General features: G+C 59.7%; 1 protein-coding gene across 4 annotated transcripts in view; it reads left to right on the forward strand.

Annotated features, from left to right (window-relative positions):
• The window catches only part of Nek6 (NIMA related kinase 6), a 73,435-nt gene that overhangs the window by 39,701 nt on the left and 9,636 nt on the right, over window positions 1-24,098 (forward strand). For all 4 annotated transcript variants that reach the window (XM_078048183.1, XM_078048182.1, XM_078048184.1 and 1 more), the window contains 6 exons: window positions 6,997-7,137; window positions 8,274-8,336; window positions 9,041-9,151; window positions 12,608-12,716; window positions 13,099-13,206; window positions 22,599-22,693. In XM_078048183.1, the coding sequence (XP_077904309.1) occupies window positions 6,997-7,137; window positions 8,274-8,336; window positions 9,041-9,151; window positions 12,608-12,716; window positions 13,099-13,206; window positions 22,599-22,693 (627 nt within the window). The remainder of the gene's footprint in view (window positions 1-6,996; window positions 7,138-8,273; window positions 8,337-9,040; window positions 9,152-12,607; window positions 12,717-13,098; window positions 13,207-22,598; window positions 22,694-24,098) is intronic.

Genomic DNA, 24,098 nt, shown 5'->3' on the forward strand with positions numbered 1-24,098 from the left:
TTGGGACGCTGCCTGTCCAGGGTCCACCAGGGCTTGGTGCTGATGGCTGGGGACGCTGGGGCCTGCTTGGTGATGTAGCGATTTGTCATACTAAGTCACTCACTAACAATTGAGTCCCCCTTGATTAATCTCCCAGAATCAGCCAGTTGCATTTCGAGCAATTAGGGTTAATTACAGCCTCATTTGGCAGAGGAGAGAGCCCTGTAATTATTCCTCGCACAAGGCGAGGAGGCGGTGGCAGCGGTGGTGGCCGTGTCCTCGGCATCTCCTCGCACATGCTGGAGTGGGTAATGACATAGTTAAGTGTAATTAGATACGATCACTCAGTGGTGGCTGCGCTGGGCAGCGGCTGTCCGCCAGGATGCCCCCAGTCCCACCAGCATCTGGCCGGGTTTGCAGAGTCAGGCGCACGGTCGTGCATGCTCTGCCAGCTCCGGCTTGGGGCAGGCACTGGGGACAGTCCGGCTCATCCTGCCACTTCCTCATGAGGCACTGGTGTTCAGCCCCGTCTGGGAGACAGCACAGCCGAGTCTCCTGTCCGAGGACATGGGACAGCGGAGGCACTTTCCCCCATGGCAGGAGGCAAACCATCTCCCCACAACTGCCTCGGAGCAAGGACCGGGCTCCGGGTGCTCACTTGTGGGCTGGGTTACCTTCCACTCCCAGCTCCGTCCCTCCCCAGCCAGGTGACGTTGAGTCAGTGTCCTTCCTGAGCCTCAGTCTCCTCGTCTGTCAAGCGGGTGCAATGATGTTACCTCTCTCACGAGACAGCTGTAAAGACTAAGTGAGGTAAGAGACTAGACTTCCAGTGTGGCACCGATGTCCAGCATGGCACTGACTTCCGGTGTGGCACTGACATCCAGCGTGGCACAGACGCGGTGTGGGAACACTAGCCAGGAAATAAGTCATGGGTCCTATTTTTTTGAGAGCTCACTAGAGCCTTCTTGCTCCACCTGTGCAGAAAGACCACAATCTGTGAACGCTCCAGCTGTGGTCTTGATTCGCCTTCAAGGCCCAGGGCTAGTGGCTGTCCATTTCGTGCAGCTTTCCAGCTTCGAGAGCCATTAGCACATGAAAGTGTGTTTGTGGGACGTGGCCGAGGCGTCGATGCAGGCCACACACACGGGGAAGCCGGACACCTTGGAGCGTCTGACGGGTGGATGCATGGAGCAGAGAAGGGGATGAAAACGCCCTGTGTGTGCGCAGATGTCGTCAGGAGTGAAACGCTGGGTTGGCTGACCCTCGGAGAAGCACATGAGCTTCCAAGCAGGGCAGAAGTGTTCTTGCCGGAGACGTCCCTGCTAATGCGTCTTCCACCTGGGAGCCTTGGAAACCTGTGTGGGACGGGCCAGGCTCAGTTCTATTTGGAGCGGGGAGTGTGCAGAACTTTGCCGGGTGGGGGGTGGTGGTCGGTAGGTGTGCCCCCACAGACTGAAATCTGCAAGAAAATCCTCCCAAAGAAACCATGGTGCTTGGATCACATTTAATGGCCAAATATGAACGGGCATTAAGATTCAAGAGTGTTTGCTGACGGTTGTAGATTCAGCAAAGTGTTTCCTTTCTCTCGTGGGCCTTCCTGGTGCCTGGAGCACTGTCACGACTGCCATCGGGGGACTCTCGGTCTACCGGGGTCCCTACGTGTAAATAAAGTCAGCGTGCAGAGGTGGAAGGATGGACGGATGCACAGGAGCCCAGAGAAGGGGGCAGCTGTATCTGCCAGTGGATAATCAGAGTTTGGGGTAGAACAGGGAGAAGAGAATATTCCAGAAAAGGCGCATGGCCTTAGATAAGGCGTTTACAGTCCTGTGCTGAGATAAGTTGGAAGATCTCAGATCTGTGCTACACCACGTGAAATTGAGTCTGCATGAGTGAGGAGCCCACTGGGACTTCGAAGATCCATGGTGACCAGTCCTGGGGCTGCAGGGGCTGAGCCTGGGGAGGGAGGATTCCAGAGATGTCCATGGGGAAACGCCAGCTGCACTTGGTGACCAGATGGAAGGAGAGCAGAGACAGGCTGCGCCAGCCTTCTGGTTGGGTGCTGGGTGGCTCTGTGGTTTCTCCCCTCAGCTCTGGGCTGGGCAGTGTTGGAAGCAGGTTCCAGATTTCATCCACGGGTGTGGGCTCAGGTTTCTTTGAGGTGGGTTAATAAGGATCGTCCTGGGGGAGCAACCGCAGTCACTTTAGGTGACCCGAGGTCTGTCATTAGCAGTCCGTGCTGTGGACATCACTGCTCCCATGAGCCGATGGCCTGTGGGGCTCTGTGCCAGCTCCCAGGTTGGGACACGGTGGTGGCACCCATCTCATTCAGTCCTCCTGACGACTCAGAGAAGCAGGTCCCACTCAGTGCTTCATTTGTAGGGAAAGAAACTGAAATGTGACAGAGTCTGAATTGAGCCCTGGTCTCTGTGGCCCCAGAGGGTGTCTTCAGGCCACCAGGTCTGAGAGTGAAGATCGGCCTCTGCTTTGAATTAGCCAGATGGCGGGGCGCTGAGTGGGGCTGGCCTCGAGGGCTCCAAGGATGTGGTCTCTGTAACTCAGGCCCCTCCCTGGGCAGCGCGGGTTCCAGACATTCCCTGTACACACATGGACCCAGCCCGTCAGAAGTTCCCCTGGACGCGGTGTCAGATGCCTTTAAAGGTGAAATTCGTTTACAGGAAATGTCAGTCTGATGAAGTGTGCTTTTTAAAATCATAGGAACAGTTGCCTTAAAATTAATGGTGCATTGCAAATATCAAGGAAAAGAGGCCCATCCAGTGTAAAGATGATTAAAATTCAGGTCAGAAGTCTGACTTAGTCAGGCTAAATTTTTTAATGAGATTTCAGAAAATTAATTGGGCGAATGCATTTTTATTCTTTTAACATGTAATTTTATGCTCCTATTTTTTTTAAAGGATTTGTCGATGGCTAAGGCTTATTGTGGTTCAAACATTTTAAACTCAAATTAGCAAAAGGGTGGGGGGTGTTTGTGGCCTAATTTGATGTGATTTGAAGAAGAGCTTTTCAGAGCTCTCGGGAGTGGGGCAGCCTGTGCTGGTTGGAGACACCCCACCCTCCGGTCTCCTTGAGCCCCACTCGGCCAGAGGAAGCTGGTGGCATTTCTAGGGAAGGTGCCTTTGGGACTAGAGGTGACTCAGGGGTCTCAGTGTCCCCCTGGCTCCTGTCTGCCAGGTCCTCCTGCTGTCCAAGGTCATTGCTCCCTGAGGCTTCTCCATCTCCCCCGCCTCAGGTGCCGCTCAAGCCTCCTCCCTGGGTCCCCTTCCTGGCACCTTGAGCCCATTTTTTCTACCTTTGCAGGAGAACTTGAGGGGCATGACACCCTGGTGCAGGGACACGGGAGGCAGAAATGGCCTCCTGGGGTGTTGTCCCACAAGTAGCCCGCAGCCCAGCCCCAGGTGGGAGGCCCAGGGCAGCTGTTTAGCAAGGCCGCTTGGCAAACAGTTCTGGGCAAGAGGCCACGAAGTCACAAGGCTGCATCCCTCACCTGCAAGTCCTGAGGTGGCTACAAGCCAAGTCAGCAGACCCTCCATGGGGTGGGGACAAGGAGGGAGATGAGAGCCACAGCCAAGAACCCACAGAGCTGCCCACGGGACCACACAGCCCCACTCAGTTCACCCCCAGCCCCTGGGAAGCCTTCGCCCCTCCACAGCCACAGAAGCAGGAACCATAGCAATGGTCACAAAGGTTCATATGCCACTCTCTCTAGGCGCCAGGCCCTTCACCCGTACTTCGCTTGCTATTGATGTAATATACTCTCAGTTATACAGATGAGGAAACTGAGACCCAGAAGCACTTGTCCTCAGCCCAGAGGTGGCAGAGCCAGGGTTTGAAGCCATGGCTCCAGGGCCCAGCATCGGACTCACTGACAGAGCCACAGTGGTGGCTGCTCCCTGCCAGCATGTGCCAGGGCAGGGGATGTTTTGGTTTGTTTGTGAGACGGTCTCTAGGGGGGCATCCTCTATCCACAGGAGCCAGGACAGGGGATAGTAAGCAATAGGTGACCTTTTTCTGAAGGTGATGAGGTGCTCCGTGTGCCCAGTGGGAGCTGCCCTGGGACCAGCCCCCGTCTGCCCCGTGGGGAGAGCCCCACAGACTCACTGCCACCTCATCGCCTGGAGTCCTCCGAGAACCCAGGGGCAGCTGTCACATCCCTCTGAACGGATGACTAGTCCAGGGTCACTCGAGTGCCAGGACAGTGCACCTGGGAGCCCTGTGTCCTGAGATGCCCCACACCTGGGCAGAAGCCCTCCGGGGACAGGCCTCTATTCCCACCCTCTGTGGGCAGCATTGGCCCCCAGAGCTGGCTGGACTGTGCCCTGAGTGCACGGTGGGCCTGCCCGGGCTGTGCCATGAGGTGTTCCTCTAATTGGGTTGCATGGGTTGTGACGGGAGGTGCAGATCTGGTCACATGTGAGACATGCAGCCAGGTCTCCCCAGGCCAGCAGTCACCCACTTCCATTTGGAGCCTTCAGACTGCTGGGAGCTGGGCAGAGTGGCTTCTCGGCCTGGGCAGAGTGCTGGGGAGCCCAGCCAGCGCCCACTCCTCACAGTGAGAAGCCCACCCTTCCCCCAGAGCAAGGGCCCTCGGAGATCACTGCTAACCCATTGTCCTGGGGGAAACTGAGGCCAAGAGAGGAGGGACCACCCCGAGTGGCCCGTAGCACAGCTGGCTGTTGGTCAAACAGGAGTGGGTCCCAGCTCCTCAGACGAGCTCTGCAGCCCAGCCTCTGACTCCCTCCTGGTTTATAACGGGTCAGCCGCCCGCCCGCCCGCCTGCAGGCTGTTGGGCCGGAGAAGCTCTGCAGCTGCAGGGACTGCCACCGGGCGCCCATGTGCACCTGGCGTTGGCATCGCATAAAGACGTGTGGGTCTTCCAAGTTCCAAGAGCCGCTGTGGCTGTTTCTGAGAGTGTGATCCAGCTGTGGTCCTGAAGGTGACAGTGCCTGGTCACGGGGCCCTGCTGTTGTGCCCCGCTGTTCTGAGCATATTCCCCAGTGTCATCCAGCATACATGCCTCAGAGCACTCAGTGTAGGCACAGGGGACACTGAGGGGACTGAGACAGAGGCCCCTGCTGGGGAAGCCTATGGTCAAGGCATAGGAAGGGCTCAGGTGACTGGGCAGCCGGCAGCTGGCCTGGCTGGTTGCAGGGTCTTGGAGGAAAAGCTGGGGTGTCTGAGGAGAGAGTCCGCCCTGTCAGCAGGAGGCACGGTCCTCAGTCCAGGGTCAGATCTGCAGCAGCCACTGCTTCCCTTCCTGACCAAGCCCGCTTCCTGAGGTGGCAACCGCAGCAAGGCCCCAGAGGGTCCATCTGAGGAGCCAGTGCGGTGGCAACTAGGGTCTTAGTAGCCGGCGTGATGGCACATGGGCACGGTGCCTGGCAGGCCTCTGAGGTGGCACATGGGTGCCGACGAGGCTCAGGGTCCTGTTGAGGCTTCTCCCCGACAGACCTCCACATGGGGTGGGTGGAATCATCATCTTCCTCCCGCACGGGTCTCCAGGCAGGGACGTCCCCAAACCACCCATCATGAGAGGTAATTACGCCCCAAGACTTCAAAGTCAAGGTCATCCAGCTTTTATGTTGCTGGGAAAAGGAGCGCGTGACTGTGGGCAGCCGCGGGCTTTCATCTTTCACAACCGGCAGAAGCGTGTCCTCGGAGCTTCCTTGGCACCAGCCCCACCGCGCAGCTGAGCAGAAGGCTTGGAGCAGGACTAGGAGCCGCCCAGAGCTTGGGCTGCGGCCACCCTGCGCTGGCCGGTCAGTGACCATAACAGTGGCCACTGAACACCTCTGGGTGCCAGGCTGGTGAGGAACACGGAGCCTGGCTACCTCACATGATCTTCTCAAATGGATGCTTCTCCTGTCTCCATTGGTAGACAGGGAAGTCAAGGTCCAGAGGGGCTGGGCAGCCGCCCAAGGCCTCCTGCCAGCAGGCGGCTGGACCAGGACTGAGGCCAGCTCATCTGGCCCCACAGCCATGCACCAAGCCCATACCCACTGTCAGTCACACCAAACTGGTTACTTTAAGTATTTTTATTCTGGGTGATACTGAGACCCAGTCCTTGTCCCATGTCACCACTCAGCTGGGGAGGTGGTCCCCAGTGTCAGTGACCTCCTTCCCCACAGCAGGACTATTGGAGGAGAGAGTGAGGCTCTGTCCAAAACCACCAGGGAAGGCTGTGTAGAGCTGTGTGACGTGGGCAGGGCTGTCCCTCTGCACCCCCGGGTTCCTCATAGGTCAAGTGTGGACATACAGGGGCCACCTCACCTGGGGGTGTGGGGCTGATCAGGGGTGTGGCATTGCCTCCCCACCTGAGCCGGGCATTGGGCCCCCTCTGCCTTCCCAGGGGGGTATTTGCACACATACCATGGAGGGGCAGCTGGCCACAGGGGCCTCTGCTGGCAGCTTCGTCCTTGGGCAGGCGCTATAGCTCAATCAGAGGTTTCAGTGCTGGCCCTACAGTCACCATGAAGTCTCTGGTTTGGGTCACCATAAGGGGAGCTCAGAATGTAGGGCTGTGGGCTTGAAGCTCAGTGGGACTCTGAGCTGGGGGTGGCTCCCCCCAGGGAGGGCCTTGCTGTTTCTGGTGCTGATTGCAGGGTCTGGGGCTGGTGGGACCAGAGTGAGCCAGAGCCGTGTCCTGCACCCCTCACACATGCCCTGCTCGCTGGGCCTGACCTGCGTATCAGAGAGTCAAGGATGATCAGGGTGGCTAAGGACCCCAGGACCAAAGGCCGGGCTTCTGGGGTCAGTTTTCAATATGAAGGATGATGACCCGTGGTGGGGCCAGGGGGCTCCATGTCTCACGTGCCTCGGGCTGTCGGGCACAGCTCTGGGGACCAGGGTGAAGAGTCCCATGCCTGGGGGCTCCTTGGAGGCTCTGATGGTGGCATTGGCAAACAGAGCCTCCTTCACCTTCGGGAGGTGCTGTTGAGGTGCAGGGGACCCAGAGAACCTCCACTCCAGCCGTCTGGTCACCCACCTTCTGTTCCCCTGCAGAGACACCCCAGCACCCTGTCTTTTCGCTGCTCACTGGCAGACTTCCAGATTGAGAAGAAGATAGGCCGAGGACAGTTCAGTGAGGTCTATAAGGCCACCTGCCTGCTGGACAGGAAGACGGTGGCTCTGAAGAAAGTGCAGGTGAGCCGCAGCCCTGGGGGTGGGCTGTGCACCTTGACACTGCCGCCCTGGCCGGGGCGCCCCCCGCCCCTCTGGGGACACAGAAGTCAGTGTCCAGCCACCCAGCCACTGGGAGAGCCAGGGGGCTCAGGGAGGGATGCTCACTGTGAACCATAAAGGACAAGAAAAATAAGCATGCATTGAGTCCCTGCTGTATACTGAGTCATGTTCAGAATGCATGGACCTTGCATCACCTGTGCGTGGAGTGAAACAGTGCAGACAAAGTGGCTCCCCAGGCCACAGGCAGTTCGGGGGAGCAGGGATCTGGCCTGCATGTGACTGGCCCCGTGCCTGAGCTTGTTCCATGGTTTTGGGCTCCAAGGGTCCTTCCTGCCCTCTGCGTCCCTTCCAAATGGAGGAAAGGTGTCCCCTGGCGAAGCCAGGCCCAGTGCACACTGGCAGTGAGCAACAGTGAATCCTGCGGAGCTTCCCGGGCGCCACCGTTTGCTCATGGGTCCTTAAAGAGCGAGGCGAGCAGCCTGGGCCGCCTCTGTCCAGGGGGGAGAGGCAGCTCAGACCACCAGTCCCGGGGGGGGACAGGGGGCGACTTAATGGTGTCCTATAGACCTGTGACCCTCGTGTGCCTCAGGACGCTGGGGGGCAGCGGCGCCTGTGTCCGAGGGCCTGTTTGGGGGCCTTCCCAGAGCTCGCCTGGGCCGTCAGCCTCTCCGGTGCCGTGGCGAGGGCCACATCGGGCCTGCTGCGGTGTGCGCCGGGAGGACCCTGCTGAGTGAGCTCAAGGGGGACTGGGGACTCGGGGACACAGTGATCCACACCACACAGGCTGGGCTGTTAGCCCCGTAAGCAGAGGGAGAAACAGAGGCTCTGAGCTCATGCCACTCACAGTGTGTGGCCACAGCAATTCGCTGGTCCCGGGGCTTCAGTCCCCTCCTCTGAGTTGGGTACAGTGACTCCATCCCAGGAGTGGTCCTGGGATTAGGGGTGACACCATTAGTGCAGCACCGGGCTTGTGGGTGCTCAGTCAGAGGGAGCTCTTGCTCTTGGGGGTCCCTTGGCAAGGAGGCAGGAGAGCTGGGACCTGAATGCCGGCTGTGACTCCCGGGCTGGGGTCTAACCGGCTCTTTCCTCCTGTCGAGATCTTTGAGATGATGGACGCCAAGGCCAGACAGGACTGCGTCAAGGAGATCGGCCTCCTGAAGGTGAGTGTTCTGGGCCAGGCAGGAGTCCCTGTTGGTGGGCTGGACGGTTGCACTCAGAGACAGTGTGGCTCTGCTGTGTCGGCCCAGGTCCCCCAGTCTAGATTCTGGGGACCGTCGGCTCACAGCATAGGCGCACGTCCCTCTCCCGAGATGTCAGCCTTTTAGAAGCTGCTCTCGGGGGTTCTGGCTGGGCTGGTGTGTGGACAGGGCTGGGCACATCATGGAGGGGTTGGGGTCCCGCTGCTCCCACCTCCTGGACTCAGTCACCAGGGGCTCCGCTCTGCTCCAGCCCCTGGGGTGCGTCCTGCGTGGGCTCCCACGACCACTTCAGCCAGCACGGGCTCCGGCGTGGGAGCTGGAGGCTGGGTCTGCGCACTGAGGGAATCAGGAGATGGGGACAGATATTCAGGAGTGCCCCCTGCCACTTGCCACCTGCCCCCTCAGCTCTCCACCAGTGCTGTGGGGAGTTCCAAGTTCTTAGCCCACTCCCCTTCCCAGCCCTCCTCAAAACACGCCCATCTTACAGGTGAGGAAACTGAGACTCAGGGACACCCACGGCTTTCCCAGCGTCACCCAGGTCTGCCGACTCCCTGTGCAGACCTTTCCCTGGGCGCTCGTCCTCCTGAGCCCGCAGGGCAGGCGTTGGGCTGGGCCGTCCGTCCGTCAGGGATGTCAACTCGCTCACTCTCTCTCTCCTGCTGCAGCAACTGAACCATCCGAACATCATCAAATATCTGGACTCGTTCATCGAGGACAACGAGCTGAACATCGTGCTGGAGCTGGCCGACGCCGGGGACCTCTCGCAGATGATCAAGGTCAGGGTGCCAGGGAGCGCTTCGGGGGCTGTCCAGACCTGGGGCCCAGGTCAGCAGCCTCTTGGCCCCCAGTCCTCACTGCCCTGGCCTCAGCCCTGGCCTGGTGGGGTCTGCAGGCTCCACCCCCAGCCGCCGTGGGCAGCTGAGAAGCATGTCCCTCGACAGAGCCCAGCAGGCACCAACAAAGGCAGAGGCCATGCTTGGGCAGGGGGTGGCTGGTGAGGGCTACTCTGTGCACCCACACTGCCCCAGCCTATCCAGGGCACGGGGGGTCACTCTGCCTCACAAAAAGAGCAGGGACAGCACCCCATAGATCAGACCCCATCTCACAGGTTCCAGAAAAGTGCCTTGGGTGGGGGGGTCCCATTGCCTCATTTTATAGGAGGGGAAATCTGAGCCCAGAGAGGTTGAGAGGCTTGCCTGAGATGCCAGCAGTGGGCACAGGGCGTGCCGGGCCCAGTCTGTTTTTCTGGCCTGGGACTGTTCAGTGGACACTGTCCCCAAGACAATCCCTCCAGGGCTGGGGGGACACTCTTCATTTCTATGTGCTGGCCAATGCCTGGGGCCTTCGGGGCTGAGGACTGGCCACGTGACACAGGCAGCCTCAGGCCAGACCTCACCCTGGCGAGCCTCCCCTGTCCCCACTGCCCAAGTCACCTGGGAGCCTGGCATCAGGGACACTGCAGCTCCACTGATAGAGGTCCCTGGCCATCAGCCACAGCTGTGCCTCGCTGGCTCACGCACCCCGAGTCCACGCTCAAAGAGGTTTAGCCTCACAGCCTCTGGGTGCAGGAGCCTTTGCCTGCAGCTGGCCCTGTCTCCCCGCCAAGGCCCCTCTTCCTGCAGGCCTGGACATTTCCCTTCAGGCCTGACGTTGGCGCCCATCCCATCGCTGCCTCCCTGAGCCCACACCCCCCACCCCTTTCCCACTTGGAAAGGCGGGAGACGGGGGTTCTCTGCCTTCCCAGCAGGCACCGGGGCTGAGCCCTGCTCCCACTCGCTCCTCTGAAATTCGGCCCCTAGGAATAGGCGTCACTGGGAAGCAGCGTCACTTGAGCTGTTATCACCGGCTTTTATATTTTCCTTGACATGTTAATGCATTTGCAGGGACGTTAATCTCCGCTGGGTCCCCGGTGGGAGCAGATGTGCTCTACCGCATGTCACCCCACCTCATCGCTTCTGCCCCGTCCTTCTCCCCTCAGACGGACGCCGGGGTGCCACTTGCCTTGGCTCTGCTTTCAGGGAGCCCAAACCCTGACAGGAAAGCCTGTGCACGTCACGGAAGGCTCCTGGACGAGGGGACCCCCCACGGGACCCCAGGTGGACGGGGAGTGCAGAGGCAGAAACAGCTGTGCACTTTGGTCCTCTGAGGGCACCAGATGAGGTGGGGACCGTGGGGTCGCGCAGGGCCTCTTAGTCCAGGCTCAGGATTCAGGACCATGCCCTGGGGTCTGCAGGACTGCCCAAGACTCACGGCACTGAGCAAACGTGGTCCTCCCTGAGTGAGAACAACAGGATGCAGGGCCGTGGGAGGGCCAGGGCAGGACGCACCAGCAGAACGAGTCCAGGTCGCACCCTGCGGCCCGGCCCCCTCGCGGCCTCAATCCATGCAGAGGGGCTGTGGGCAGGCAGGGGTTGGGGTGCCGCCATGCTGATCCCTCCCTTCCCGGGCCTCAGTGGCACCCAAGCCCAGGGACCGTTTAGGAGAGGGCACTGTGGGAGCGGCAGGCAGGTGCCCACTCTTCCAGGCTGCAAGAGAGCAGGGGCGGGGAGGGATGGACAGCCCCCGCACCCCATGCCTCTTCCTGGCTCTCCCAGGCCGCCCTGTTCAGGGTTCACATCAGTCACCAGCCCTGCAGGACGGGGTGAGGACACCGGTGGGGGAGTCTCTGGGGATCCCCCCTTCACTGGCCATCTCTCCTCCCGCGTCCCCCACCCTGCCCACCCCTCCTCCCTCTGACAGCTGCAAGGGACTCACCTGAGAACTTGGTTTGGGGCAGCCCCCGACCCGGGGGAGAGACAGGGCGGGGCAGACCTGGCCCCGAGTCACACCTGAGACACACTCGGGGGATCTTGGCATTTTCTCATCTGACTTACTAGCCCAGTGCTGGGCGCAGGGTGGGAGCCGCCTCCCCACTCTGCCCTCTCCAGCTCACTCTGGGTTGGAGAACAGGGGCCTGGCCAGCTGGCCCGAGAGGTTGCTGGCCATCAGGTCTTTGTCCCCGGGTCCTGTAGCCTGAGGGCCAAGGAGGGCCCATAGCCAGGGGGAGGCGTTATTTACGAGGGACAGCAAAGCTCAGAGATGCTGCTGCCGCCCCAGAACCCACCAGAGACTCCGTGCCTTCCCACTAAATGTCAGGTGACGTTGAGAGGATGTGACATTTAGAAAATCACCACTCGGCTGTGCACATCCCCGCGTGAACACTGTAATGAGGATTCGGTAACATCACGGTGTAAATATCCCAGCCCGACCACCCCCAAGCCCTGGGGTGGCCCTGGGGGGGGGGTTCTGCTGGAAGCCTGGGACAGTTCACCCACGAGGTCCCCCTCCTAGAGAGCCTCAAGGGACTTTGCTTTGAAGCCAGGAGCTTCCAGCTGTGACTGTCCCCCTTCTGGAGGCCCCAGCTCCAGTACTGCAGCTGGTTAGCTCTGGGCACATTCCTCAACCTCTCTGAGCCCAGTGCCTGCTCAGTTTCCTGGAGTGGGCGGGGACCTGGGGCTTTCTAGGCAGGAAATCTGGGGCTGCGCTGTGACCTGGGCCCTCGTGAAAGGCCACCGTCCTCCCTGCTTTGGTCCTCTCTTCTACCCATAGCCCGTCCCTGGGTGGGGCAGAGATCCTAGGTCAGCTACTGGCTTCTCTGCACCAGAGCAGCTGCCCGACAAATGGGCACAGCGTGGCCTCTGGCTGCTTGGTAAAAACATGGCTGCCCTGAAGGGGAAAGCCCAGGAGAAGACGGCCGCTCAGGCACCTGGAGCAGCAGCCTTGGCCCTGGGCCACAGCCCAGACCTGGCATTCAGGAGCCCGGCCGTTGATGTGGCCACTGCTCAGGAAGAGTCCCGCCTCATCCCTCCAGGCTGCTGCCTGCCCCAGGGCAGCCGAGGGGTGGTGCTTGGTTGTTTTTTCTGGAGTGTTTAGTGGGGTCTCCTGACAGAGGGGCCGTTGAGAACGTGGACCTGCTTCCTCGAGGTGGCCCGGTGTCTTTAGCAACCTGGCTGCATCAGCTCTGGGGCTGGAGGAGGTGGGGCAGCTGCCCTCCTCGTGGGCTTGTCCACAGGTCCTCGAGGGCCGCTGTGGGGCACCTGGAGATGACCTGCCCCCGGCTCGAGCTGGGCCAGGCCGCCCCCGGTGCCAACCTGAGCCCAGGTGGTTGTGGAGGTGGCCCTCCTGGTCCAGGCCCATGGTCCGCCCGTCTGCCTGGGAGCCTGCTCACTGGGCCTGCCCGTCCATCCCCACAGTACTTCAAGAAGCAGAAGCGGCTGATTCCCGAGAGGACAGTGTGGAAGTACTTCGTGCAGCTCTGCAGCGCCGTGGAGCACATGCACTCGCGCCGGGTGATGCACCGAGGTGGGTGCCAGGCGCCTGAGCCCCGCCCACAGCTTCCCCGGGCTCCCCTTGCTCCTGGGAGCCCCACGAGGAGTCAGACCTCATGGCATTGCCCACACAGGACAGATGTGTCCAGCAGCTGCACACACATCTGCTCCGTGTCAGTAACCGCCCGCAGTTCAGGGAAGGAGGGCCACCTGCACATGGTCTCCAGGCCAGTCTGCGCCAGCACAGGTAGCCAGTTCCAGTGCGGCATCAGCTCTGCCCAGAGAAGGGAACTTTGATGTGGGCTTTGACGTCCTAGTAGGAGTTGGCCTTGCCCTCAGGGAGCCCATCACCTGCAAGTCCCTCCCCTGGCCACCCAGGCCACCTGTCACACACCAACTCTCCTCCTTCCCTGCAGACATCAAGCCTGCCAACGTGTTCATCACGGCCACGGGCATCGTGAAGCTTGGCGACCTCGGCCTGGGCCGCTTCTTCAGCTCCGAGACCACCGCGGCCCACTCCCTAGGTGAGGCGCCCATCTGCCCTGCAGTCCCGGGGCCGTGTCTTTAGCAACCTGGCGGCACCAGCTCTGGGGCTGGAGGAGGCCGGGGGCGCTCTGTGGATTAGTACAGGAAAATGCCTCTGGAAGCCCAGAGCTGACTCGTCCTTTCAGAACAGACCCCAAAGGAGTAATAGGCCTGAGGAGCCGTGGGCGCCTCCTGCCGCCTCCAGGGAAGGCCAGCGGAGCCCAGGCTGGGGGCGGGAGGTGTCAGTGGTCCTTGACCTTGCCCGCTCTCCCCCTCCCATGCCCGCTGTTCCACCCATACTCCGTTCCCTGCACATTTGAATTGCTTCCGTTTTTTGGGTTGTTTTCAACAGGCAGTTGTGAAGCTGGGGGGAGCCAGCTGTCCCAGGAGGTGGCCTTGCGGCTGCTGTGGAGGGTGAATGAGAGCTGTGGGGCCGGCAGAAGGAGCAGGCCAGCCTCCCGGTGGAGCTGAGCGGGCGCCTTGGTGTGGCAGGGACAGGGTCCTTGGGAGGCCACAGGCTGAGGTCGCAGGAAAGGGAGGCGAGGCCCTGAATGCAGGAGTTGCTGCAGGGAGAGACTCGACTGGGTGTGTCAGTCCCTGTGCTTGCGTGTGACGGGCCTGAGGCTTGGGTGATGACAGTGGGGAGGTGCTGACTTACAGAACAGGGAGGAGCACAGCCCCTGTAGAGCATGGAAAAGGGGCCACCACAGAGGCCTGTGGGATGGGCAGGGCCTCCTGCTTCCCCAGAGCCAGTTCCCGGCACCCCCTGTGCTGCCCAGCCCCAGGCCAACATACCCTGGGTGACAGGAGGGAGCCGGACCAGTGCACAGGCGGCCGCCTCCCTGGAGCGGCAGTGGGCTCTCCACACACTGCACGGCTCAGACCCAGGCATCTCCCGTCCCCTGACACCTGGGTGCCTGTGGCCAGCTGAGTGTGCCAGTAGCATCTTCTGGTGACAGGACAGGTGCTTTCGGGAAGAGGCTTTTCTATGGAAACTGTCACTGTTCATTCAGGTCCTGAGGGCTTAGAGACTCTGCGTCGGCACACACTGAGGAGAAATGTACAGGCTGCTTCTGGAAGTCAGGTGGGGGAGTTTCCCTGTCCACCCTGGGGGCACCTGGCCTGGCCTCTTCCTTTGACTCCAAAAGAAAGACTTTGCAAGGACGTCCCCAGGGAGATGAGGACGAGCCTTCATCTCTGCAAAAGGCTTGGGCTCTGTGGCACCCTTCCTTTCCACGGACGAGGGGTCCCTAGTCCAGGAAGCTGGAGTGACTTTATTTTCATGCCAGGACTCGAATGAGGGCCTTTCCTGCCAGAACCCATGCTTTCTCCCAAAGGCCAGGGCTGGGGCTACGGAAGACAACCCTGGAGTCTCCACCAGGGACCTCGGCCACTGGCTCTCCACTGCCAGGACTCCCTGTCTTTCCAGGTCCTCTCAGTCACCTCTCTGGTGAAAAACAAAGTGTTCCTGTCAACAGTTTGGGGCTGTTGGCCGAGCTGGGTTGGTTGTTCACTTCGTGATGGAATCGGCCTCTGCCCTAGTTGACAGGTGCTCTACCACTGAGCCACACCGACAGTCGCCCCATCTGGCTTAGGAGCTTCAGAAGGGCCAGAGCACGCTAGGAAACTGTCATAGAAGAGCGAAGGCCCCTGCCTCCTGGGCCCGTCAGTCAGGCCTGAGCCTTTCTCTGTCCCGCTGCAGAAGAGATGGCGGCACTCGTCAGAGCTGGTTAGGATCGCATCATTAGGGACGGGCAGAGATACCGTCTCTTCCGACAGCGTGATCTTGATCCACTCGGACTGGTGCACTTATTATATTAATGAGAAGGAATTGGAACTTGGGAAAAGGCCGCCCCCCTGAGCCAGGCTCTTCCTGATGCCTCTGAGCAGCGACCAGGACATGTGATGGGTGGAAGGAGCTTTCACAGGCCCGTCCCCGCTCCGGGCTGTGCACCCAGCATGCGGGACACACCACTGAGCTGAGGCTTGCATGGGGGATCGGCCAGGCCCTGCTCGCTGGATAAGCACCCAGAACCCAGGACTCTGCATCCCCAGGCTCTGTGAAGGGGACAGCATGGAGCCAAAGCACAGGACCCAAAGTCTCCACAGCAAGGTTCTGCAGAGAGCTAAGTCTGACGCACATTTGGGCAAGAGATGGAGCTAATGGGCATTGTATCAAGACTCAGGAAGGATGCAGAGGCAGGGGCTCCTTCACATCCCCTGTGTGGGCACGACTTATGAATCCACCGGGTCTGATGTGTACCTACTATGTGAGGATGCTGTGGTGGGGGCCGCTTTGTCCTGGCAACCACCTCATCTCCCAGGTCTGCTGACCCAGGACCTGGGCTTATGCAAATCCGATTTCCTCCGCCTCCCCGGCCTCTCGCTGCTGCTGTATTTGCTAACATGAGGCTGGCATGAAAGGGTATTAGTCAGTGCCATGGTCGGGCTGACAGGTGCGGTACCCAGCGGTGGCAGAGCTGCTGCCTCAGTGTCAGGAATAGGAGCCATAATTAGAGCGCAGAACAGAATGAGCGTCAGACGAATTACCAGGCAGCAGATCATATTTGTCAGGAAGGATTGCATACATAAAAATTAAGTGACAGTACACGCCGGCATAATGAAAGAAAAATGAAAGATTTGCCTATACACCGCTCACAAGCTACAAGCAAGTGTCTCGCTCCAAGCAACGCAGCAGCTGCAAGACAACCAGGGGCTGCAGAGTGGCTCCTGGGCCCTGCTCGCCTGCAGCAGGGACAGGCGGCTGCAGGCTGGCACTGGGGGTGGGAAGGGTGGCCGGCTCGTGCCGAGGGCCTGGGTAGGGCACTGCATGGCCTCTCAGGCTGGGGAATAGACCCTCTGGGGGCAGCCCCCATTGGGTACAAAAGACTCATGTTCCTCCTGCTTCCCTGAGCTGGTGCAGGGGTCTGTGATTCTGCACTCTTTCCTTCATCTAAGGACGCCGTGTTGACAGAGGGACAGACATAGGCAGGCCCAGGTGGCCTGGTGAGACAACAGGAGACCCCTCCTGAAAGCCTAGTGCACACAAGTGGATGCTGGCTAGGGACTCCAGCTGCACCAGGGTCTCCAGGGTCTGGGCTGTCTCAGCCTCTCCAGAGCCACCCTTGGCTTCAGTGTTCCAGTCTCTGAACTCGAAAGGGCAAGTCAGGAGGAGGAAGAGGCTCAAAACCACTCTTAAAACATTTTGCTTTAAAAGAAGGAAAGAAAATCATCACAACCAGGCTGTTTATGGATGAGGAAATTGAGGCTGAGAGGCTCTTGGGGCCCCACCAGGGATCACCCAGTCCTGTGGTCACATCCACAGTGCGGTGGGAGGTGGGTTGGGCCATGGGTGCCCAGAGACAGGGTCGAGAGGATCCTAAGGTGCTTCTGGGGCAGGAGACACTGGGCGCTCCCAGGGCTTGAGGTCACAGGAAGGAAGGAGCCAGAGCGTTGCAGGGGCCTGGGGGCTTGTCCTGGCCCACGGGGAAGGCTGGGGCTCCTCTCCTTATCACAGGCCAGTGCTGCCATGCGTGGGACCCCGTGAGACTGAGCCATGCTGCGACCTGCCTGCACTGACTGGGGTCTGCCCGTCTGCACAGCCAGATGCCCCCCGTGACCCTGGGGTGAGACAGAAGCTGTGTGGTTCCAAGCCTGGCCTCCTCCTGCCCACAGCACAGGTCACCTGGGAACAATCGTGCCAGTCCCTCTGACCCAGAAACCTTGCTCAGCAGGTGGTGCACCAGCCTGAGTTTCACGTGGTTCTGGGGCCGAGGCCTGGGAGGCCAGGTGTGGCCATGTTGGATGAGCTGCTACCAGGGAAGCTGAGGGGGCTTCAGGGGACGGAGTGAGGGACGGGTGTGAGCCTGGAGGCAAAGGCACCCCCTCAGCATGGACCCCCGAGGTCGGTGTGGCCCCTGCTCAGGGAAACCTGCAGCCTGGGACGAGGCTCATCACGTCTTTCCCAGAGTGGGGAGTGAGGCGGCAGGAGGGGCACCCTCTCTATCGTGGGCACAGCCTCTCGGATCTCCACTGGGGAACGGGGGCTGCAGTGGGTGGAACTGCGGGTCTGGCTCCAAGTTCCCGTGGTGTGCACGCCCCTGCCGCCCCAGGAGGGCCCCGCCTGGGGAGGGACGCCGTGGCCCTGGCTCCATTTGGGGAAGGGGCAGCTCCCAGACACCAGGCCTCACCCTCACGTGCAGTCTGCCTTTTTCACAACTAATGAACACGTTTCAAACACTGCGAGCCTTTCAAAACACCCGAGGTTTGTGTTGACAGGCGCGTCCCGGGAAGCAGCGCCTTTAATCAGCCGCCCCTTTGAGGCCCGCGTGCGCTGTCCTCTGATATGGGCTGGTTTGAAATCGTGAGGCCTAGTGGTGGCCAGGGTTCCTTAGGTCTCTCCCACAGGCCCCACCCGGCCCCCACTGGGGGGGAGTAGTTGCTGGGAGGTGGGTCAAGGCCCAGGCCAGGTGGGCTCAGTGGCATCTGTGTGTCACTGTAGGGTGGCTCTCCCATGAAGCAGGCTGTGCCACCCACAGAGGTCCCCAGGGACAGGGTCCCTGTCTGTGGAGACACCTCCTCCTGCCAGCTTCTCCCAGTCCTCCCCAGAATCTGGGGACACATCCCCAGTGGCCCACCGCGAGCTCTGGTGTCTTTGAAGTTCCTCGTTTCATCTTGGATACTCAGCAAGTAGCGCCTGCTCCATCGCCTCAGATGTGCCGTCGGCGGGACCTGGGCTGCACGTGACTCGCTCCAGGTCAGGCTGGTGCAGCGGAAGAGGCGCTGCCCTGCCCTTCTGCCCCACAGCAGCTCAGTGATGGACCCCAGAGCACCCCCCCCCTTTAAGGTGCTCATACCCGGGGGAGCAGACCCTCCCCTCGGTGGAGGAACCTGAGGACCCTGCCTGCCCGGGATGGGCCCCACCTGCCTCCATTAATGCTTCTTAAATCCACTGGGTTTTGTCCCCGTCTGCTGAGCACCTGAAAGGTGCCGCAGGTGGGCCACCAGCCTCAGCCTTCCCTGGCCCTGGAGCCTGCCTCGGAGTCCCCAGCACTTGTGAGAGCTGCAGGTGCCCAGGGTCCACCCGGAGGTCTCGCCACAGCGCTGGGGTCCACGTTGTCACAAGCCCTCCCAGGTGGCCACCCATCAGTCCAGCCTTGACACATGTAGCTGGCTCCCCCGGGCACCCCTCCTGATGGGTCCCCTGCAGCAGGGCCCCCACTCAGCAGCAGCCTCCGTCACCACTGGATGGAGGGGGTGGACGGATGACCAGGGGATAGATGGATGCACCCACTGTTGGCAGACAGCAAATTGAGGACCAGACAGATGGAGAATGATGGGTGGGCAGCGGTCTGTGGTCCTGGCATCTTAGAATAAAGCCCCCAGTTGCCCGAGGCACTCGTGACTTTCCCACAGTGGGAGCGAAGCAGCCAAGGCCCGGCCACTGTGCAGGTCACCCTGGCCTGTCCCAGCATCCCTCCTGTCAAGGCCCAGGCAGATGTCAAGTGAGCAGAGGGAAGTCTGAAGCAGAGAGGAGCCACCAGGCCAGCCAGGAGGGGCCTCCACAGGGGTCCTGAGGGTGCAGAGCAGACATGAGGGGACACTCCAGCCCTCCCGGGGGACAGCACCTCCACCCATCACCTCAGGGCTGCTGTGTACCCCATGGACCCTATAGGCCTGGCCCCCATAGACGCACCATCCACAGCACCCGGGTGCTGGAACCTACTTGCATCGGCCCGAGGTGCTCACCGTGTGCCTGTTATCCTGTGGTCCCGCCATGGTGACTCGGGCATCCCCTTCACACTTGGCTGTGACCCCAATGAAGGTGGTTTTGCTTCTAGGAGTCCCCGTTTTGCCTTCCCGTGGACTCCCACAGGTGCATTGCTGACCGACAGCCCTCCCTGTGAAGAGCCTCAGCCCCGGTTCCCGCCGTCCAGTGTGCAGACAGGACGGCGGTTCTCCAAATCGGGTCTGGAAGGGCCGGCTGCTGCCCTTGCTCAGGGAGCACAGCCATGGAAGGGAGCCTGGTGGCCTCGTGAAGCAGGAGTCATGGTTTAGACCCTGAGCTCACAAAGACCGTCCCTCCATGGTGGCCATGCGCATTGAAGGGGTGCCTGAGCTACAGGGAAGGGGACAGAACCTGGCACAGCCCCGCGTGGGTCACTGACTCGGGGACGCACACAGGCACCGCACTCAGCTGTACTGGAGCAGGGTGCTAGTCACGGCGGCAAACAAGGCCCTGTCCCTGGGGAGCCCACAGCCCAGGGCAGTGGCACCCAGCACCACCCGCGCCCCCTGCTCTTGGGGCCGCCAGTTTTCCTCCTTTTCTGATAAGACAATAACAGGCTCAGACAGTCCACTCTTTCCGTGTCAAGGACTGCGGTAGATTTTGAGATTAAGAGTTTGCTACTTTTTCTACTTTACACTGTGCTTTTATTTTATTTTTTAATAACTATTTTATTTCATTCACTTATTTTTATGTGGTGCTGAGGATCAAACCCAGCACCTCACACATGCTACGCGAGCGCTCTGCCACTCAGCCCCAGCCCCTGTGCTTTTATTTCAAATAATGCTGTCACTAAGGGATAGTTGGGGTTTTTATGGGGGGGATAATTTTAAAAAATACAGTTTTTTTCCACTTCGAGAAGGAATGATCTCCCCGGGCTCACTTCATGAGTTGGCACAAAACCCTCCCTGTGTTTGCCCCCAGTGTCTTTTGCTGCTGTGTACCCCATGGACCCTACGAGCCTGTCCCCCAGAGGCACACCATCCAGGATGCCCTGAAGCCCGGGCCGCTGCTGCCTGGCCCGTTCTCTCGGGACCCCTGTGTCACCTTGGCCACGCTGGACCCCAGCTCCTTCCTCTGTGTACCGCCGCAGCCTGCTGTGGGGCACACATCTCCAGGACAGTGACAATCCTCTTGTGGAGCACATTTCAAAACCTGGTCCTCAAGCCTCCGCAACAGTCATCCTCCACGTGGGCTGATTCCAGTCTAGATCCCAGGGCCGCCCCAGACGGACCTAGGCGGCCTCTCTGCCACAGCTCGCTGCCTCAGGGGTGGGGACTCGTGCCCTCTCAGGAAGTGTCCCCATCTTGCACAGCTCGGCTCTTCTTCAGAGGCAACAGGGCAGGGCCTGGAGGTCAGCACACCCTTCCAGGATGTCCTGAGTGTTGGCCTTTCCTGGGGGAAGAGGGGGACCACCAGGAGAGTCCCCTCCTGTTGGTGGCCGAGCCTCATCCTCATCATCCAAACTTTTCTTTTTTTCAATACTGAGGAATGAACCCACAAGTGCTTTCCCACTGAACTTCACCCCCCAGCCTTTTATTTTACTTTTTATTTTGAGACAAGGTCTTGCTAAGTTGCTGAGACAGGCCTCAAACTTGCCATCCTCCTGCCCCAGCCTCTTGTGTATCTGGGTTACAGGTGTGCACCACCACACCTGGCCTTTTTTTTTTTTTTAATATTTAGTTGTCAGTGGACCTTTATTTATTATTATGTGGTGCTGAGAATCGAACCCAGTGCCTCACACATGCTAGGCAAGTGCTCTGCCACTGAGCCACAACCCCTGCCCCCACCTTTTTTTTACTTTTTAATTGAGGTGTGATATGTATACAGTAAAGAAGTCCCCTAGCGCCCTTTCCCTTCCTGGGCCACTTTCCCTGTGCATGCTCTTTTGGCCTGGTTTCTTTCACTTAATATTTTGCTTATGAATGGACCTAGTTTTGTTCTTTTTAATGCTATATAGTATTCCACCTGTGAGTAGGCTGTAGTTTATGTGGTGTATCAATTGACCCATTCTGGTGACTGAGGTTTGTTTCCATGCTGGGCTATTGCACATCCCCTCTGCACATCCTTGATTGTGTCTTTTAAGAGACAGAGCATCGGGTGACACCCACCTAGGAGTGGGATGGCTGGGTGACAGCCCGGCAACCTGTGCGTCAGTGGATTTTTGTTCTGTTTCGTGTCATTCTCATGGAACACGGGAGGTCCCGTGGCTCTGTGCGTCACCTGCTTGGTTTTCTTGGCTTTGGTTTCTCTCTAGCCCTCAGGTGGGTGTGTAGTTGCAACCTGTTTTACTTGTATTTTGAGTCTCCCTGATGAGTACTGAGAAGCCGAAGCCTCGTCGGGCCATCCGGGTCCTGTCTCTCTGAGACGCCCCTTTGCTCATCTGAGGGGCGGGGCTGTTTTCTTCTACTCACTGGTTTATAGAAGTTTTAAAAGATAAGCAGCTGGCTCATGCCTGAAATCTGTGGCTTAGGAGGCTGAGGCAGGAGGATCACACATTCAAACCAGCCTCAGCAGTTTAGCAAGGCCCTAAGCATCTTAGTGAGACCCTGTCTATAAATAAATAAAAATTTGTGTGGGGGGGCGCTGCGGGTGCAGCTCAGTGGTAGGGCACTTGTGCCCAGCACTGCGACAAATGAATGAGATAAAATGTATCCTTCGTGTCAGTCCAGGGGGCGGGGTGTATGGATTGAAGAGATTTCCTCAGGCTGGGGCTTGCCTTTTTTTGCTACCAGAAATCAAATGCAGTGGCACTTTACTACCGAGCCACATCCCAAGTGCCCCCACTTTTGTTTGTTTGTTTGTTTGTTTTGAGAAAGCCTTGCTAGCTTAGGGCCTTAATAAATTGCTGAGACTTGCCTTGAACTTGGGATCCTCCTGCCTCAGCCTCTGAGATGCTGGGATGACAGGTGTGTGCCACCGTGTTCGGTGTGGCTTCCCTTTTCACCCTCCGAATGGTGTCTTTTGATGAACTGAAGTTCTTCACTTTAATGAAATATTTTTGAGGTTTGTGCCTTTTCTGCTTAAGCTCAGCCAACCCTAAGTCTGGACAAGGGGTAGCCACAGATGGTGGCTATGTACAGTTTTGGGCGCCTGTGGGTCAGGGTCACACCCCATTTCTGCTGATTTATGGGAGCCTCTTCCCCTGTCTGAGCCTCAGTTTCTCCATCTCTGAAATGGGGCTGCCTCCTCATGGGCTGTTGGAAGTGAGTGAGAGGGTGTGGAGGGGTCACCATCAGCAGTGATTCTTCTCCCATTCAAAGCCTCATCCAGACTCTTCTGGATTCAGATGATCATGTTAAAGGACCTTTGGTCGCTTGCTTCCCATCCCCCATGGCTGGCAGAAACACTGACCCTCTGGCTGCCCAGCCCCAGCCTGGACCTCAGGTGGGTCCTGGGAAGCTCCTTGAAGTTGGCAGGTGCTTTTGATGCCCTTCCAGCATGGGCAGCTCCCTCCGCTCATCCTCACACCTGACAGGAAAAGACAGGCCCAGAGAGGAAGGGGGCTGCCCAGAGGCTGGGGCCGGCTCTGTCCCCTCCCCGAGCCCCAGTGCTCCTGCCCGTCCTGGCCCAGGCCCTCAGCACCTGCCCCTTGCTGTGTTTCAGTTGGGACACCGTACTACATGTCGCCGGAGAGGATCCACGAGAATGGCTACAACTTCAAGTCGGACATCTGGTCCCTGGGCTGTCTGCTGTACGAGGTGAGCCTCTCCCGCAGCTCTGCGGTCTTTGGGGGCACGTCCGTGGGGGACTCCCGGGCAGGGCAGAGCTCAGGTGGGAAGCTAGGGCTGCGCTTGGCTTGGTTAGCGGTGTGGCCCAGTGGCCAGCAGCAGCCAGGGCCAGCCCTGCTGGGCTGCTCAGATCCGGGATGAGGGATGGACTGTCAGCAGACAGAGGGACACAGGCAGGTGACGTGGGCCACTCAGGCTCCCTCACTGCCCCCCGCCGTTTCCTTGGTAACTGCATCCGCCTGCTGATGGCTTTGCTTGTTGTTCATTATGTGAGGATGGATGGGGCCCGTGCAGAGCGCTGGGGACAGGGAGCATCAGGCCTCATGCAGGAGTCGCTGTGCTAGAGAGGCGTTCGCGTCCTTCCAGGCCTGGGAATGCGGGTCTCACCAAAGACTGCACCCCGCCCCCAGCTGAGGAAAAGCCACGGGGTGGCCATTTCCAGACCTGGAGCCAGGCTGGACGGAGGGACAGGGCGATCTCTGTGTCTTGGTGGGCCGAGCCCCGCCCACTGACTGGGCACATGGGGAGCGCGCACTCTTGACCACAGGGCCGTGACAGACCCAGCAGAGGGACATCTGGGCCCTCTGGCGTCTCAGAGTGGTGCCCAACTTGCCTGACCTGCCCTGGGCCACCGGGTGCTGGACGGCTCTCAGAGTCTGTCCACCTTGTGAACGCCAGTGTCCCCACCCTGAACTGTCACAGCCCTGGTAAATGGACGGGGCGGAGGGCTTTGGTTGGAACCTTGACTATTCCTCTGCTTTCCCTGGAGCCAACACGGGTCTGGCAGAGCTGATCAGCTGAGGAACCTCTTTAAAGGGGATGTGGGTGGGGATACTCTGTGGCAGGGACAGGACATTTCCTTTGCTTCCTGAGAGGGGTCACCTCTTACTCGCCCCCGTATTCCTGTGGATAAGCCTGTGGTTCGTGCTGCCCACCCTGCAGCACCTGGGTCGTGGCAGCCCTTGTGTCCCCTTGGCAGTGGGATTGCCCCTCCCTGCATTGCTCATGGACACTGAGGCCACAACTGCTCCCTTTGTAAGGCTTAGATGTTACCGTCTTTTTAAATCAGGGGCATGTGAGTCATAAGAACAGATGTTGCACCTTATCACTGCATGTGATGTGTATGGGGGGGTGTGTCTGTGTGTGTGGGGGGGTGCTGCTGGATGGAGCCCAGGGCCTCAGGAGGCTGGCCGAGGGCCCCACCATGGGCTGCACCCCCAGCCCCAGCTGACACATCTTTGAGGTCCGGCTAGGGGTGGCCATGTGGCTCTGGTGTGGCCCCTTCTCCTGGACTCAGCAGAGCAGGCAGCCCCAGAGCCACCTCCCAGGTCTGTGGCCGAGTCGGGCTCCAGCGGTCAGCAGTGGGGCAGGCTGT

This window comes from Ictidomys tridecemlineatus, chromosome 4 (genome assembly GCF_052094955.1).
Source record: "Ictidomys tridecemlineatus isolate mIctTri1 chromosome 4, mIctTri1.hap1, whole genome shotgun sequence".
In the NCBI taxonomy this organism is placed as follows: Eukaryota; Metazoa; Chordata; class Mammalia; order Rodentia; family Sciuridae; genus Ictidomys; species Ictidomys tridecemlineatus.